Source organism: Ostrinia nubilalis, chromosome 16 (assembly GCF_963855985.1).
Source record: "Ostrinia nubilalis chromosome 16, ilOstNubi1.1, whole genome shotgun sequence".
NCBI lineage: Eukaryota > Metazoa > Arthropoda > Insecta > Lepidoptera > Crambidae > Ostrinia > Ostrinia nubilalis.
The window spans coordinates 9,378,119-9,396,143 of NC_087103.1; the positions used below are offsets into that span (position 1 = coordinate 9,378,119).

Consider the following 18,025-nt stretch of genomic DNA (forward strand, 5'->3'; position numbering starts at 1 on the left):
AGAACTGTCTAACTTCGTTGTTTTTCACATTTCACGCCAACTTTTCACTTACATTGGTTTATTTTTCTCTTATATTTTGCTTCAGTGTGGTTACCAGCGAATAAGGTTCACCATTTATATTTTATACATCGTGAACATTGACATTGATGCAGAGCCATGCATGCCCAAGCTTTTCTTGATACCCTTCACGTCCAAAAGAAGAACTCATTTTACCCTTGAGTGCTTGCAGGGCACTTCGACCGTGAATATTTATAAGGCCAACTCTCAGTTGGGTCGCTAATGCGAATTTATTATGAAGTTTGGTCGTTTTCCTCTGGAGATTCATTCGAAAAAAGTCACTTTTTACTTGATTGCTCCTTTTCAAATATTCACATTGCATACAAATAAAATTACTGTACTTTTCCATCAAGTGAAATGTCAAGAATTGTAGCTTACAGCGATAATAAAAATAAATGCCACGTAAAACTGATTTCCTACTGCTGCATATTCACATTTTCATTTCAGAATGTGTAAAATATGAGAGCTGTCGTCTACACTTGCCCCCACTTCGTTCCGTAGCTAGCTCACTATTTAGAGTTACTCGTGCAAGAAAATTGTTTTGACTGACTTGTGAGAAGGAGTAAAGTAGGAAACGTTGTATTGATGTTTTTGAAATGTTCATTATGACGCAAAACTAAATAGCAGTCGTTTACCGTAATTCTGGTTGAAATAAGCAGATTAGATGGTCCACGGATTTCTCCATTTACTTGCGACATACTTTTTCAAACAAAAGTGGATTTTCGCGCGACTTGGCATCGAAGTGGTTCATTATTGCGCCATCGCTGCTGGCCTCGGATATTGTCGCTCGGTGTTGATGTCTACGACTGTGTAATGGGCTCCGCCGTCGGCTGTGACTCCTAATAGGGCCGCTCTATGATCTAGAAAATTATTATTTGGTCACATTTGCACAGTACAAGGAAAGCAATTTACCCGCGCAATAATGCTTGTATTGTCTTGGAAAAGCTGTGTTGCTGTGGTGTTTTGTTCACTGGTTTCTAGTTTACTCTTTGAATCGAGCGTTGCGTTGTTTGCGGTAGTAGATGAATAGATAATGTGTTTATATGAATAGTTATTTTGTGCTAGCAATATTCTAAATAGCCTTTTGTCATTGTTCCAGGGTGGGTACCCAGCTAAGCTGAAGAAGGTGCTGATAGTGACGGCTCCGCTGTGGTTCAAGGCGCCGTTCCGGATCTTACGGCTCTTCGTGCGGGAGAAACTGCGCGAGCGCGTGCACACGGTGAGCGCGCCGCAGCTGGGCGTGCACGTGCCGCGCGCCAGCCTGCCCCGCCAGCTGGGCGGACAGCTGGAGCCTGACCACGCTGCCTGGTACTTACATGATACTGCACGCTTTAAAGAGCTGGGAGCTCGCACTAAACTATGTTATATCTGGGGAGATGGAGCTGTAGAGACTAACCTCGCTGCGTAGTACTTACATGATACTGCTCGCTTGACTTGAGCTGGGAGCTCACACCGCATGCTATTCCTGGAAAACAGTAGGAGCTGTAGGAGACTTACCACGCTGCCTGGTACTAACATGATACCGCACGCTTTACTTGTGCTGGCTTACACTACACTATGCTACCAGGGAGATAGTCAAAGTCTTACCACGTTCTCCTATTGCTACTGCACGCATTAACCTGAGGCGGAACTCACGCTACTTCCTATACCTATAGACAGTAGAGTCTGTTCAAGCTGCACGCGGTCTGGTTCTGACATGAGTCACGATTTTTCACTTGTAGGGCTCAAGTCTTGCTACGCGGGCAGATAGCTTGAATTAGCTTTCGCTAGCTGGTACTAATATGACACTGCAAACTTTTTCAATCATGGAGCTTTGCACCTTACGTACTCGCGCTTTATCTGGGAGGAGGGGGGTAAAAAATTTACCACGCTGCCTGTGACTTTCATGATACATATTAGTGTAACTTGTCGCAGACATCACACCACCAGTAGTACTACATCTGGTAGGTAGCTAAGACCAGACCGATGGTACTCACATGACATTAGACCAGTGTTGTCACAAATAATGTTTGAATACATTAACTACCTAGGTACCTATTAACTGTCTATAAGTCTTTTATTAATTAAGTGTACCAGTGAATGTTTTTAATTAAAAATGCAGCATGCAGCGGTCAAATAAATATGAAATTCCCAGGACATTCATAGGATCGATACATCGCTAATAACGCAGGTTTCGCAGAAGCAGCGCTTGTTTGAAACGGCAGAATTCTCGGATCTTATGCTGCTGCTGCTGCTGTTTACGTTACGCTAAAGTAAATAAATAGGTAGTTCATTCCGAGAGTCTTTTAACAAAATGAAAGCTCCAGTTAAATTCTTTACGGTGTCGTTCTTAAAATTTCTCAAAAGATACGGGCTGTTTCAACAGATGTAGTTGTGCTTTGCAAAGAAATACGGTTCGTTTTTTCGTCGAAAGTAATTTAAATTGCAGACCGTGTTTCTGTCACTGAAATTTGTTGAGCTGACCAATTTTTCCCTTTTTCGTGGCATTTTGTCATAATTATTATGCACGTAATGGTCATCCATTATGCGCCAGCCATTCCATGGAACCGTTATTGTAGCCGTGTAAATAATGCCGGTATTCGCAGTAAAGCGGCTTATAGATCGACTACGGTGAATCACAGCTACGCAGAACTTCATGACCTAAAATAAACGTTAGCCTCATTTGACCTAATTTATTCACTGAAATAGAAAAATCCAAGGAAGGATTGAAATAACTTTTGCGAAGTATATTCCTTCGTTGGACATAAAGTAAACGTTCTTACAATTCAATGATGCTGAAATATTTTCATTTGCAATGCTGAAATTCTCATGCAGAAACTTGGTAGGGGTGTACAAAAGCATCAAGAAATATTTACGACTTGCAGCTCTTTCCGTACTACTACAGAGCAATAGAAAATACATTTTACTACATATAGTTTTATGAATAAACGCGCACACTTTCACTTACTTTCAAACAACATAATTTTTAGTGTCCAATAAATAATACAAGTTTACAACTTGTTTAACACGATGCATGAACACAATGACCAGCCAGTTGTTTTTCTATCTGAATAATATCATTAAATCATATTATTTCCTTTGTTTACAGGTTAGAACACTGCAAAAACTGCTACACAAATAATCTGCAGAATTCAAAGTTAGACGGAATCATTGACGAATATGTAATTAGTAATCACATTCCCGCAGTCAAACCACAAAATGGTAAGTTAAAAATTACTAATTACTTTTATTTATTTCATACACACATATAAGCTTATGTTTTCGCATAATAATTTACTTAACGTCGCATATATTACGCCGTTCGTGATTAATATGACGTGACCATTAACAATTAAACATGTCGACGAAGTAGCTAAAACGTGTTTTTATGTAACCAATCTTGATGAAGAGGTGGGCAAAAACATTTATGATGAATTTTAACTACACAATTACTGTTTAAAATGGAATCAGTCTTTGTTATTTAAATTGTACCAACGTATACTTAAATAATATGTAAAGTTGGCGTTAAGTATGCGCGCATCCGGTATGTTTCGGTATTATTTATAGTGAGTTACGTTCAAGAATGCATTTAACCATGTGGTTCTGGCAGACTCGAATAAGACCTCTCCCGCTCTTCCCGTTAATGTCGTAAAAGGCGAGTAAGGGCGAAATATACGAACATCAGCCCCCTAGACAAGTCACAAAAAGTGACATTTGTAATTTCGAAATCGCTTCGCTCCTATGTTTTTCTGTATGTAGTTGCTTCGCTCCGTGAAATGATTTCGAAGTTAAAACTGTCACATTTTCCTCCCTAACTCGTCAGGCCAGTGTGGGGGAATGTAGACCAAATCCTCTATTGGCCTCTGTAAATTAGAGGGTCGTGCTCCTACATTGTAGAATAAATGACCTGTAGGCCCCTAGGCCTGCGCGCTGCGATAAGCTTTTATCGCGCCATTATATCGATTTTACGCGATACACTCATACGTTTGTCGTCTAAAATCATCGATAAGATTTTATCCGGCAGATGATGTATTATGTATTGTATGTTGTCAGGTATAATCGAGCACGAGGTCGGATGTGATATGACCAGCGACCGCGCGGCGCGACTGTGCGACAACAACACAGACATGCACATCAGCGGCGATCCTCCCTACACCTGCGATACCAGCCCGCTTAGGTAAGCTGTCACCTCACCAATACACGTAACGTGTGGTTTGCACACGAATGGTGTCATGCAACAAGCTAGCTAAGATACCTAAGTTGTGTTCTTTGAAGATAATAATATCAATACTCAATAGTTTTACTATAAGATTAACCTTGTAGGTACAGGACGAGACACAATGACTTTCGCATTGTTGTCTGGAATCCCGGCATCGACCGGTTAAAGGTTAGAAAGGTTAGACGCCACTCAAATTAAAGGAAACCTGTAAAAGTAGGTGCTTTGAAATATGTATAAACAAATTAGGCTCTATGTGCTTTTCAGTGTAGGTATTATTATTAGGACTAAGCTTCCAAACCTACCTTCAGTGGAAATAACGGTTATTTTATCAATCTGTATCCCCGATGTAAACTCACTTATGTGCAAATCGAAGTCGAACCAATGGTTTCGAATCAAGACTAGCGTTTAGAGCAATAACTAATTAAGAATAGAGACAGGTATCGGAAATCAATTGATCCCCTTGCACGTGCCACACTGGAGCGTTAGCTCAAGTTCTCGGAACTAAAACGATGAGGTCATGGACTAGATTGCAACCTGAGCACCGCCAGCAAACAAAGTAAAAGTATAGGAGTTCTAACTCAACCCATTTCACTAGAATACAGTTTTACCCCGATCGATAAAAATAAAATGGATATAAAAGTGCGTGGGTCGTTCACGAGCATGGAAATTCTCCGTATTGGGCGGTGGCAGGCCTGGCTCACTCCGCGCGGTACATCCGATAATTACCTACAGGGAAGCGCCCCGCCGGCGGGTATTATATCAGTCGAGTGTCACGCGCGCGCCCGTCGGGACTTGATGTTTTGCCTTTAATAAATAATTTCTTTTGAATACAATTTATGATGTTTTAAGAATTTTATCGATAAAATATTAACTAGGTATTACCTTTCCGTGTAGGTAAATAAAAACGGAAGAGTAACATCGATACACCAAATTACGACAAGTTAGTTCTTTTACCATAATGCATAGGTACTTTAGGTACCCCAACAATATTCAGTAAAAAATAAATTGTTGCCAAAGTACAGCGAGTAACATTAGATTAAGTTTGTGCAAAGCCAAATACAAATATGATTTTAGTTCTAGGATGTAGCCGTTTTGTGTTCGCGTAGTAAGTAGGTAGGTATAGGGCATGGATACCGGTATACCGGTATACCGAAATACCGGTATACCGGTCAAAATTTTCGGTATTTTGATACCGGTATTTAAGGGGAAAATACCGGTATTTCGGTTTTTCGAAAAAAGTGATCTAATTTTGCAATATCGGCAGTTTTTCAACTAATGGAAAGTCATTGATAGGTTTTACACCATCTCTTTTTATTTTTATACTTATTTTTAATATTGATTCAGATGATAATGATTCGAATCATCATATCGATTCCAATAATCGATTGAGTCAAGTCAGTTCTGCTGATATCATTGAAGCGAGCACGAGCATCTTAATAAGCACGAAAATATATGTATTAATTAATGACCCTCTCTACGTCCAATGGCTCGTCACCACACGGCTCCCAAATCTTGAAAAGGGCCGTCTTAACCAGCGTATCCCTGTCAAGCCACACGAGTTGGATTTGCCTATCCTTGTTCCCAGCCGATCCTTAACTACGGTTGCTGAAACTCTTCCCAGCACTCTCTTGAACGACTCTGTGTTATCTACTATGGCTGCTCCTCTTCCTTGCACCCTACTGCACGACTGCGTTGCCTAGCCGTATACCTGGTCCAAGGTTCGACGCCACGAAATCAACTTTGTACGCGTGAAAATAGTTTGAATACTATTTCCCGTGCTTGCAACATTTTTCTTTACTGCTTCGCCCCTATTAGACGTAGCGTGATCGTATAATATCCTATATATAGCCTTCCTCAATTTACGAGCTATCCCACACAAAAATAATTATTTAAATCAAACTAGTAGTTCCTGAGATTAGTGCATTCAAACAAACAAACTCTTCAGCGTTTTAATATGAAACTGTTGTTGTTGATTATTGGAGTCGAACCTTGGACCAGGCATAAGAATAGGCAACGCAGTCGTACAGGAGGGTGCAAGGAAAAGGGGCAGCCACAGTAGATAACACGAAAGTCGTTCAAGAGAGAGCAAGGAAGAGGCGCAGCAACCGTAGTAAAGGAACGGCTGGGATGAATAAGGATAGGCGAATCCAACTCGCGAGGCTTGACAGGAATACGCTGGTTAAGGTGGCCCTTTTCAAGGCTTGGGAGCCAGCGGGTGACGAGCCATTGAACTTAGAGAGGGTCATTAATTATACGCATATTTTTTACTTTGTCGAAGATAAGCACGAGAACGGTTTGTCTAAAATATATGAATTTCGTCTTATTCAATGCAGGATTAAATGCCCTTCACCTGCCATGAAGATCAATTTTCTATACTGCAAGTCCTTTATTTATACGGTATAACCATAAAACCGGAAAAATGCCCCTTTCGGGGGGCCCCACCACACGTCCGTCGAAGTCGAAAACTTAGGATAGTCTTAATGAGCAACAAATGAAGCTATTAAAACAAAACCTTTAGGAATTATTTCCGATTTGATTAATTTTCACGTCTTATTCTACTGGCCTATTAATAACTTTTCGCAAACGAGACTTACTAATCGTTCTTGGAAACATTTAAACAGTAAATAGCAGTATCTCAAGAAATACCGAAAAAATACCGAAATTTCGGTATACCGGTAATTGAAATTTCAATACCGGTATCAATACCGGTATAAAACTTATTCCGGTATTCCATGCCCTAGGTAGGTATGATGTCAGTCGGCCGTTTGGTGTAGTGGTTCAGAACGGACTACTATGCCGAGAGGTCCCGGGTTCGATTCCCGGCCGGGCAGAAATTGAAATGATGAATTTTAATTTCTGTGACGGGTCTGGGTGTTACTATGTATAATACGTATGTATTTAAAAAAAAAAAGTATATAAGTAGTATATCCGTTAAGCTAGCACCCATAACACAAGCATATTAATTGCTTACTTTGGGGCTAGATGGCGCTGTGTGAGATTGTCCAAAGATTTATTATGATTTATTATTATTATTCTTTCTTCTGTGATAGTAGGTATGTTTAATTTATTTGTCTTATGTTAAAATAGGTATGAATTAAGACATTGTATTAAAATAAGTACTTTTTTATCCTAAGTAGGTATATTTAAAATGTTATTTTTACAAAGGTAAAATAACACTAATACTTACCTACATACGTACCTCATTACAAATACCTAAGTAGATTAATTCTATTTTTTCACTAGACAGCACAGCAACCCTAACAGCGTAAGAAGAGTTAAGAGACACGCGATAGAAAGAGACAAAACTTGTAGGTGAATAAAATTGTAGGTACGTAGTGCTGTGCGAGCTGAATTACACTGTATCGCGTGGTAGCAAGACTCGCATTTATTTAAATCGTCTTGCGGAGTAATCCTTCTGTAGGTACTACTATTATTTATTCTGTGGCGGTGGGTGGGGATAGGTATATTATAGCCTGCATTGTAGTTTACTTGTATGCATCATTGGTAACCTCCACCTGTGATTCCATTCCGTTTCACTGAGCGCCGTTGTTGCGCCCTGCTGATAGCGCACGATATTGGATATTAATAGGTATAAATATTATCATAGGTACTTCTCAAACAAATATGTTTATGACTGATTGAATATGAAAATTGTATTGACGCAGAATAGCAGTTTATGTTCATTCATTGTTTATTGATTGAACGTGGAGTACGTTAAATTGTTATCGTATTTAACTAGTGTAATTAAGTCGCATTAAACTTTTTCTGGTAATATTAATGAAATAGGTAGGTGTCAACATTCATGAACTAAGTAAAAGAGTTGGCAACTTGCTGGCAAGCTTCGGTAATGTGAGATCATTTTTCAGAATTACGGACTCCCTTAATTGAAGTCGATACGTAGACCTGGGGAAAGAGATTGCACGGCACCGACCGAACACGGTATCTGTTACGTACTACAACCTACATTTTCTCCCGTTACGACTAGTCGCGATTTGCTCGCTTTTTAGAACTTGCACAATTTACCTATGCGACAATTTGTATTTTAGAAATAGTTTTGAAGTTGGTTGTAATTACATTTCCCAGTTACAAGCAAATAACACACGCCGTTTGCTGTAACATTATCATCACAAATATTTCATACAAGTATTTGAATCATACTCATCGATTAATGTATCTCATATTGGTAATGATCATCGTGAATGGTAGGTTTCATTTAGTTTTGGATTCTGTTTTCTCTAGCCGCTAGATGAAACGTGAAATTTGTAAAACACACTGAAGAATATTTAATTTATTATTTTCAGAAATACGCACGGATATAATGGAGACATGAAGGGCAGGCACATAAACTCAGGGGATGAAGACGATTTAGATATAAGCAGTAAGTATGGATTATTTATTACTGTATCAATATTGCTTTATTCCGTTTATCACAGCATGAATAAAATGCATAGCCATTTTAAATAATTCATCTGAATCAAACCTCATAACTAAACACTTTTTAAGAGTTTGATAATGCGCTCTTGACATTCGTCATTTTTGACAGGTCTTTATTTTGTTATCGTGTAATTTTATTCGCATATTTTATTATGAGTTCTGACACGAAAATTGTAGGTATGTTCATGTCCAAATATCTGATTTATATAACAATTTATAAATGGGCCAAAAGGTGTCGAGAAAACCTCGCCTCATAGGTAAATTCTGTTTTGATTCTTGTTTACGCGTGCTCACAAACACAGTGAAATATAAAACGATAAGTTTTTACGATTATCCATTTCGTATCCAATGGAAATCGTTTGCAAGGCGAAGATCGTAAAATAAGTTTAATGTAAATGTTCCAGCGTTCGCACAATGGTGTTAATATTTATGTTGTTTTTGTTAAGTGACTCATGTAAGTTTCCTTTGAATCTTTGTTTGCAGTAATTGTCTAATTATCTTAAATTTATAAGCAGACGTAAATAAAAAACGATTAAGACGAAGTATGGATCACGTGTTTAACAATGCTAGTTAGGTTATAAATTGATCTTGAAAATAACATAATGTATGAGGAACTTCCTTGTAACAATTGTATTTTGTTTTGTTTGTGTAACGAGTTTTTACAAACAGTTTTCAGCATTATTAATATGAAAAAAAAAAAATTGTTGTCTGAGAATTTAATTCTAAATATCCATTCCATCAGATCCATTGTTTTTAGAATCGTTCTTTATTCGGGTCGTTCGGCGGTGGTTAACAAAAAATCTCAAATTTACATTGTTCTTTACATCTTGTTGTTTTTGAAGGCACAATCATAACATTTTCAAATCATTCCTCGCTATTTGCAATATTGTTAAAAGCAACTACAGTGGGTTTGCTGGTAGATGCCCGCATATTCTCTAGAGCTGAATTTGCTTTCACCCTGACACCGTAATATAACCTAAAGCGTTTTACGAGCGCATACATACCTTACATAGGCGAGTTTCACATTAGAGCTTAGCGGATTACGTCAAACAAAACTGTTCCACTCAATTAGCTGTCATTCTTTTGGGTGTATTACAGTCGATTGGTTCGCGTTGGTAATAACGATGCAAATCAGCCGCTAAACGTTCATTGAATTATTTAATGAGTGATCACTCGATGTACGCTCTTTGATTATTTGGTCGTGTCTGATTTGCAGCGAAATCACGCGTTAATTCTGCCGGTCAGCTATGATATAGTTAAAAGTTTGTTATTGAATTTAGTACTTCAAACTACTTCCTTGGCTTTCATAATGCAGGTTGACCATTTTCGTCTTTAATCTATTCTATCTTCTATTTCGTCAATAGTCTTGTACCCAAAGATCAAACTTTCCCTTTTTCTCTGTTAGAGAGGGTTGTCTTCCTTCAGTGGAGACTAAATGACCATCAGGTCAGCCTCATCATCACATGAGACTGAAATGGTATAAATGATATTGAGTATTCAGATTTCAGGATATGGAATAAGTTTTGAAAGACAATTGAATGACATGCCGTCGCTTCGAAAATTCGAAAGTGGCGGCGCACGCGTTCCCTCCCTCATTCCCGTCATAGTGTACTACACTAAAGGCTTCCACAGACCAAACGCGGGTCAGAAGCAGTGCGGGTCAGTTGCAGCGCGGCTGAGGCACACTGAAAGCAGCGCAGTTTCAAAGCAGTTGCAACGCGGGCGGTTGTCAAAAATTTAAATAATCGAAAACCGCTTTCAACGCGCTGCTACCGCCCTGCGTCCGGTGTGTCATGCTAATATGGCCGCCATAGTAATACAACAGCGCGGGCCCGCGTTCGCGCCGCTTCTGTCCCGCACCCGCGCCGCCTCGTTTGTATTTCGGCAGTTGCAGTGCGGCGCGGTTGGAGCGCGGGCCCGCGTTCAAATTTGGTGTGACATACTTCAAAGAGAACTTGCGCGGGCCCGCATTCAAACTGCGCTGCTACTGCCCTGCGTTTGGCCTGCCCAAGGCTTTAGTGTAGTGCTGTGATCCCAGTGATTTGAAAAGATGATGATGATCTATCAACCCTCGCAGCCCGCGGCACGTGGTCGTCGGGCGAGGCGTCGCCGGGGCTGTCGGACGAGGAGTGCGGCGGCGGCGCGGGCGAGACGCCGGCGGCGCTGCTGGCGCGCGTGCGCTCGCTGCGGCGCCGCGGGCTGGCCGCCGAGTACGAGGAGATCCGCGCGCGCCCGCCCTGCGGCACCTTCCACCACGCCAAGTGAGTCACCATCATCGTTGCCAGTTTTTTTTTTCGCCCAGTCGGGACTTTGGTACTTTTTGAGTGAAAATAGCGGGAGTCTTCCGTCAGAAGCGGGACATAGTAAAAAAACGTATAAATCAAAGGTTTTCAAATATTTATCTTTTTATTTGACTTAAAATTACGTTTACGTGACAATAGATAACAAAAGTAGCCATAGAAAATATATTTTAACAAAAAAATAATATTTTAAATCAGATTTACTTTATCGTTAAATTCGTCTGTAGAATAAAAAAAGAAAAAAATGTTTTATTCTTTAGAATAATATGGCGTTTCAAACAATAGTCTGGTGAAGTGAGTGTCTCTCTCCGAAAAGCGGGACCGAGCCTGTCCCGCGCGGGACATTTAAATTTGATTTAAAAATCGGGACGTCCCGCCAAAATCGGGACGTCTGGCAACGCTGGTCACCATCATCATCTCAGCCATAGGACGTCCACTGCTGAACTGCATCTGCATACACATACCTTACATAGGCCATTATCACATTAGAGCTTAGCGGATTACGTCAAACAAAACTGTTCCACTCAATGAGGGCTATCGTTTTTATACTTAACAGTTGGCACCCCTGGCGATTGACAGGACCTTACTCTACAGTGGCGCCATCTTGATGAGTGCAAATGCGATAGTCCTTCTACCACTTTAGCGCTCACCAGTTGGTGCCATTATCTTCGCTACTAGCAAGTGACAGGACCTTACTCTACAGTGGCGCTAACTGGTGAGCGCTAAAACGATAGCCCTCATTCTAACGGAATTCCCAATTTGACGGTGACATAGTAATCCATTTGTGTGCCGATAATTTTAAAAAGTACCTTATGCCAACGATATTACGATCAGCGGGGCTACTCTTGACAACCTTCTGATCTATCCATCGGACTCAAAACAAAAGTGATTCTGGCATGGGCCATAGCTAAGATCCTAAAGTGTGGAAACTGCCTTATGCAGAGCTGCAATGCAATTTGCAACTTTGCTTTCATCCTAAGCATATTTTGATGTTGTTTCGCGTTGCTTGCCACAATAGTCATAGGCTAAGTTTACTATGAAGTGTTCCATCATTCGTCAAACAGTTCAAAGTGTAAAGAGTATCTTGTGTTATTAAGTTATGCCCAAATCTTCCAGACAATTTTTTTATGTATCTTTATTATAATCCTTAATGATAACATCATTGATTTCAGATTGCCAAGTAACCTAGCCAAAAACAGATACACGGACGTATTGTGCTACGACCACTCGCGGGTCACACTTTCGCAGACGGACCCCGATGACCCGTCCAGCGACTATATCAACGCCAACTACGTCGACGGTTACAAGCAGAAGAATGCTTTCATCTGCACGCAAGGTACATTACGTTTAGTTAAGATAATAAATAGATACACCAAAGAATACATTTTATAAGCAACTGTAGGTCTAGCGCTGAACTTAGTGCCTAAGGTAAAAGAGCGGCACGGGAGGGGTGACATTGACATATTATGACGTGACAGAGCATACAAATCTGAAGCACATTTGAAGTCTTCCTGACGTTTAACGTCCCAAAAACACCCTCCCATGCCGTTCTCATACTTTAGGCACTTACTAAGCGCCGCCCCGGTTTCAACACGTAATGTATATAAAACTTCCCCTTGAATTGCTAATAAATACATTAACCCTTAACCACCTAGCACTTATTTCTGTCCTTTAACCACCTATGTGCGGTCACAGAGACCACTAATAAATTATTGCGATTATTTTGGGATCTGTCATAAGAAATTAAAGTTCGATTAAGTAAAATGCATGTCTATACCTATTTGCTTTATTTAAGCGTCACAAATTAGCAAAGGTAATATAAAAGTTTTATAAAAATGGAATAATATCTATGAAATAAGGAATATGGCACCAAAAATAACTACACTTAGAAAATGAGATCTTTATTCTAAAATACTTAAATTTTTCACTTCTTTTTCTTATTTCTAATAATTTAAAAAAACTAAAAATAAAATCAAATAAAAAAACTAAACAAAAAATAACAAAAAAATAACAAAATTGCAAAGCCTTCAACTTATGCATTTTTTCGCGGCAGTAACAACTCATTTTTTGCGAACACTCCAAACAAATAGGTACTTTAGACACGAAACATAGGTAAGCCGTGTTGCGTTTCTTTTTTGGATGACACGTAAAGCATGTTTTACAAACTTCAAGTCATCATCATCATCATTTTCGTCGTCGTCACCCTCAATTTCAGATTTAGATCCACTCTCTTCAGCCTGCTCTTGATCAACGCTTACATCAGGTTTTACGTGGATGCAATTGTCGCCAGAAAGGCGCCAGATGGCTTCAGCAAGAAATCTCGGACGAAGATGACTTCGTCCGAGATTTCTTGCTGAAGCCATCTTATAATATTTTCGTCATTTTTACTCATTTTGATTCTAAATCAGTAATAATAAAAAGCCACACAACCACCTACGTGCGGTCACGGAGACCGCTGGCGAATTTATTTTACTTACCCTGGCCAAACGCGTGCACGTACACACTCGCCGAGCACTAGCGCGACACCGAATGGTGTGTAGAAAAGGTACATGAACGCGCTTTGTCGCACGCCACTCACACGCAGAAATATTTGAATTTGAAAAATCGTTGCGGTCTCTGAGACCGCAGGTAGGTGGTTAAGGGTTAAAATCCGTTGCGTAGTTTTAGCGACTTTGTATTTCTGTAAAGAGCGCCCAATAACACGTTAAGTTTTCAAATCATCTCTGTGTGATTTTGAATAAAACGGTCTATGTCCATTTGCAGGACCCTTACCGAAGACATTCGGCGACTTCTGGCGGATGGTGTGGGAGCAAGGCACACTCGTGATCGTGATGACGACGCGCGCTATCGAGCGCGGCCGCGTCAAGTGCGGGCAGTACTGGCCGCTCACCGTCGGCCAGCGCGTCACGCACGCCGGCTACAGTATCACCAACGAGCTGGTGGAAACAGATCCTGACTACACCATCACGCACCTGGTGCTCACCGAGCTGCGGGTGAGTGTCACGTGACCAACAGGCTAGACAGTGCTCGCCGTCGGCCAGCGCGTCACGCACGCCGGCTACAGTATCACCAACGAGCTGGTGGAAACAGATCCTGACTACACCATCACGCACCTGGTGCTCACCGAGCTGCGGGTGAGTGTCACGTGACCAACAGGCTAGACAGTGCTCGCCGTCGGCCAGCGCGTCACGCACGCCGGCTACAGTATCACTAATGAGCTGGTGGAAACAGATCCTGACTACACCATCACGCACCTGGTGCTCACCGAGCTGCGGGTGAGTGTCACGTGACCAACAGGCTGGACAGTGCTCGCCGTCGGCCAGCGCGTCACGCACGCCGGCTACAGTATCGCCAACGAGCTGGTGAAAAGGAAACCGAAATTGAACGCTCGTGGCTCGTGGCATCTTTGTGCGTAAATTATTGCGTGGTAATGAGGGTTTTCGCTAGTGAAAAATCCGCCAGATGGCAATACGTAGACGCGAGGTCCAAATGCTGCATGATTGGTTATTTTTGACATGACATTGACAGATATGTTAAAATCAACCAATCATGCAGCAGTCAGACCCCACATCCACGTCCCGCCATCTAGCGGATCTTTCATTCGCGAAAACCCTCATTCTATCATACGCGCGTGGTCGACAGGAGTAGACCGCACATCACTGCTGTTACTATGTTCTTTAGGTCTATTCCACTTTGATCACCTGGCTTTGATGACCCAGGTGATCAAAGTCCACTTCCAGCGACAATTTAGTGTCCTTTGATCACCCACGGATACTATGCCCTGGGTGATCAAAGTGAACTCCAGTTAAATTATTATTTTAGTGTCCTTTGATCACCTACAACATACAAATAATACCTCCTGTGAATAGTCACATGTCTAATTGTTATACATACTTACATATTTTGTTTTATAACATTTTTGATATTTTCTAAAAACCGCAACAAACAAATTGGACATGTATGTGACTATTCAGAGGTATAATTTATTTATAGGTGATTAAAGGACACTAAGATAATAATTTAACTGGAGTCCACTTTGATCACCCAGGGCATCGTATCCGTGGGTGATCAATGGACACTAAATTGTCGCTGGAAGTGGACTTTGATCACCTGGGTCATCAAAGCCAGGTGATCAAAGTGGAATAGACCGTTCTTTATGTTGTACTAGCTAACCCGGCGAACTTTGTTCCGCCTTAATGGCAATAAATAAGCAGACTTTTTTTTTATTTCGAACGGGATAAAAAGTATCCTATGTCCTTCTCCTGGCTTTAAACTACCTCCCTGACAATTTTCAGCTAAATCGGTTCAGCCGTTCTTGAGTTATAAGTGGAGTAACTAACACGACTTTCTTTTATATATATAGATTTGAATGAAATGCGTTTGGTTCGCAGACGGAGCAGACGCGGCGCATCTGGCACGGGCAGTACACGCGCTGGCCGGACTACGGCGTGCCGGGCGGCGGGCGCGCGCAGCCCGTGCTGCGCTTCCTCACGCGCGTGCGCCGCGCGCAGCAGCGGGCCCGGGCCGAGTGAGTGCACCTTAGGCCGGGTTCCCACTATGCCGGACCGGCATTTCTGCCGGAAACCGGACACCGGACAAGGGTGTTCACATTACACCGGATCACCGGATCCGAAATCCGAGCCGAATGAAGTGCGGGGAGCACGGGCGGGGCGGGGCGGGAAGCACGGGCGCGGCGGGGTGGGCCGCAACTCGTTCACATTACTCCGGTCCGGTGATTTTGCCGGCATTTTGTAGCGACATAACGCTCGGTAAAAATGCCGGGCTCGGCGAAAAAGCCGGATCCGGGATAATGTGAACAGCTTCATACAATTTGTACTGCCGCTAGGCCTTCCGGCGATTTTACCGGACCGGGAGATCTGCCGGTTCGGCATAGTGGGAACCCGGCCTTACTGATACACTCAGTAGCAGCGGCTTTGCACCAGGCCATTAACCTATATGTAAAGTACGGCCAACTAGCATCGATACAAAAGGTCGATACGACTATCGAGTTGACAATAATATATTCTGTCTCTTCCTATCTTGTGTATTTGTCGTAATGTCTCGTTCTCCCGCCAAAATATTATGTCAAAGTCAGACGGGTTCACCCATGACATTGGGTTTGTTTACATTTGGTATCGCTTCTCGTTGGCCATACTTTAGGAGAGGTATAATAATTATGTATGTAGGATATGAGTGCGAAACGGAACGTTAAGATGTGTGTGAAAGAGAAGAAAGAGTGTGTGAGTGTGACGTACGACGACGTGTAGACGAACGACGATTGTTTTATTAAATTACTATTTTTGTTATTTTATATCTTGGGCAAATAAATACGTGGGAATTAGAACCGCATTTCTATTCCTACATGTAGTATTTACAAAAAAAAAAGTATTTAAGTATGTTTATATCCGTTGTCTAGTACCCATAGTACAAGCTTAGCTTAGTTTGGGGTTAGCTTAAAAAAAAGATAACAGCTGTAAGGAGTTGTCTCCTCTCACTCCTGCAATTTTTTTAAGTCCACTTTCACATTCAGATGCGAATCCTGATCTGGATCAAATCGACAGCAATTATTTGGGCACACGGCTACAATATCTGGCAAAATTAAGAGCAGATGTTCGATCCGAATCTGTCAACATACGTAGAAAACTAACTAGAGAAATCGGATGGCAAAAATCGGCTCTAATACGTAAACTACCATAAATAGTTCTACAACTACTCTGGACCGTATTTCACAGATTCGGATTAGTCGTAGTATGAAACCGTTCTAATACTACAAAATGAGTATCACTACGCTCGCATTGGCACGTTAGGTTATTGTACAGGCTGGCCCAGAAGAAAGTTCACTTTTGAAAATGGAAGGAAACGAAAACTGTACATTTTTACAGAACCTTAACTATTGTAATTTAAAGGAAATTTATAGTGTTTTTATAGTGTTTGTGTTCACCATTTTGTGGTATCTTATTGGTTCATCTTTTACGTTACAGTTTAGGAGATGCGTGGGCAGGACACAGTAGAGGACCACCGATCGTCGTTCACTGTTCTGCTGGAATTGGACGAACAGGTATGTTGGTTTTACTGATACCTTGCTGACACCATTGCCATTTGTTCGATGTAACACATCTAATACGTGCTTTGTAATATAGGTTGCGTGGACAAACATTAAACATTGCTTTGTAACCGAGTAACTTGTCCTAGTTTAATAATTTTTACTCTCCTTCGGATTTCCCGCAATTCCGTACCTTGACTTAATATGGTCCTTCGAGCCGGATTTGAAACAGCGGCCTTTATTTACTGTTCTCTGTCCGCACGTAATTGAGTTAATTGAGCTACTGTGCGCGATCAAATTATGGCCATGACTATTTTACAATTTGTTTGCCGCCTTTGCCTTCTAATTGGGCCTTTGTGTGTGATCAAATCGTGACCATAACCATAGCCACTATACAACTGTTAATACATGTTTGTTTAATCCTTCTCCAGGCACGTTTATAACGCCAGCGTTATAAATAAATGTCCAGACATTTGCACGCTGCTGTCGCCTTTGCTTTTTTATTATTTAGGCCATTCATCATCATCTCAGCCATAGGACGTCCATTGCTGAACATAGGCCTCCCCCAATGCTTTCCATGTTACCCGGTTGTTAGCGGCCTGCGTCCAGCGCGTCCTTGGGGGTGGACGTCCCACGCTGCGTTTTCCGGTACGCGGCCTCCACTCCAGAACCTTGCTGCCCCATCGGCCGTCAGTTCTGCGTACTGTGTGCCCTTTAAGCCACTGTGTGTGATCAAATCGTGACCATAACCATGACCATAACACATCTTCGTTTATCTGTACTCCAGGCACGTTCATAACGCTGGACATCTGCACGCTGCGGCTGGCGGCGGAGGGCGCGGTGGACGTGCGCGGCACCGTGGAGCGCGTGCGGGCGCAGCGCGCGCACAGCATCCAGATGCCCGACCAGTACGTGTTCTGCCACCTCGCCGTCCTCGAGCACGCGGTAAGGCTTGCGAATCTATTCTGTAAGGCTAAGAACTCACGGCGCGAT

The 18,025-nt window shown here is 41.8% G+C and overlaps 1 protein-coding gene across 1 annotated transcript in view; it reads left to right on the forward strand.

Annotated features, from left to right (window-relative positions):
- The window catches only part of LOC135079348 (tyrosine-protein phosphatase non-receptor type 9), a 49,215-nt gene that overhangs the window by 29,044 nt on the left and 2,146 nt on the right, over window positions 1–18,025 (forward strand). The window contains exons 6-15 of the mRNA XM_063973988.1: window positions 1,157–1,365; window positions 3,146–3,258; window positions 4,090–4,213; window positions 8,557–8,633; window positions 10,767–10,950; window positions 12,162–12,325; window positions 13,753–13,982; window positions 15,381–15,517; window positions 16,971–17,047; window positions 17,820–17,977. Of these exons, the coding sequence (XP_063830058.1) occupies window positions 1,157–1,365; window positions 3,146–3,258; window positions 4,090–4,213; window positions 8,557–8,633; window positions 10,767–10,950; window positions 12,162–12,325; window positions 13,753–13,982; window positions 15,381–15,517; window positions 16,971–17,047; window positions 17,820–17,977 (1,473 nt within the window). The remainder of the gene's footprint in view (window positions 1–1,156; window positions 1,366–3,145; window positions 3,259–4,089; window positions 4,214–8,556; window positions 8,634–10,766; window positions 10,951–12,161; window positions 12,326–13,752; window positions 13,983–15,380; window positions 15,518–16,970; window positions 17,048–17,819; window positions 17,978–18,025) is intronic.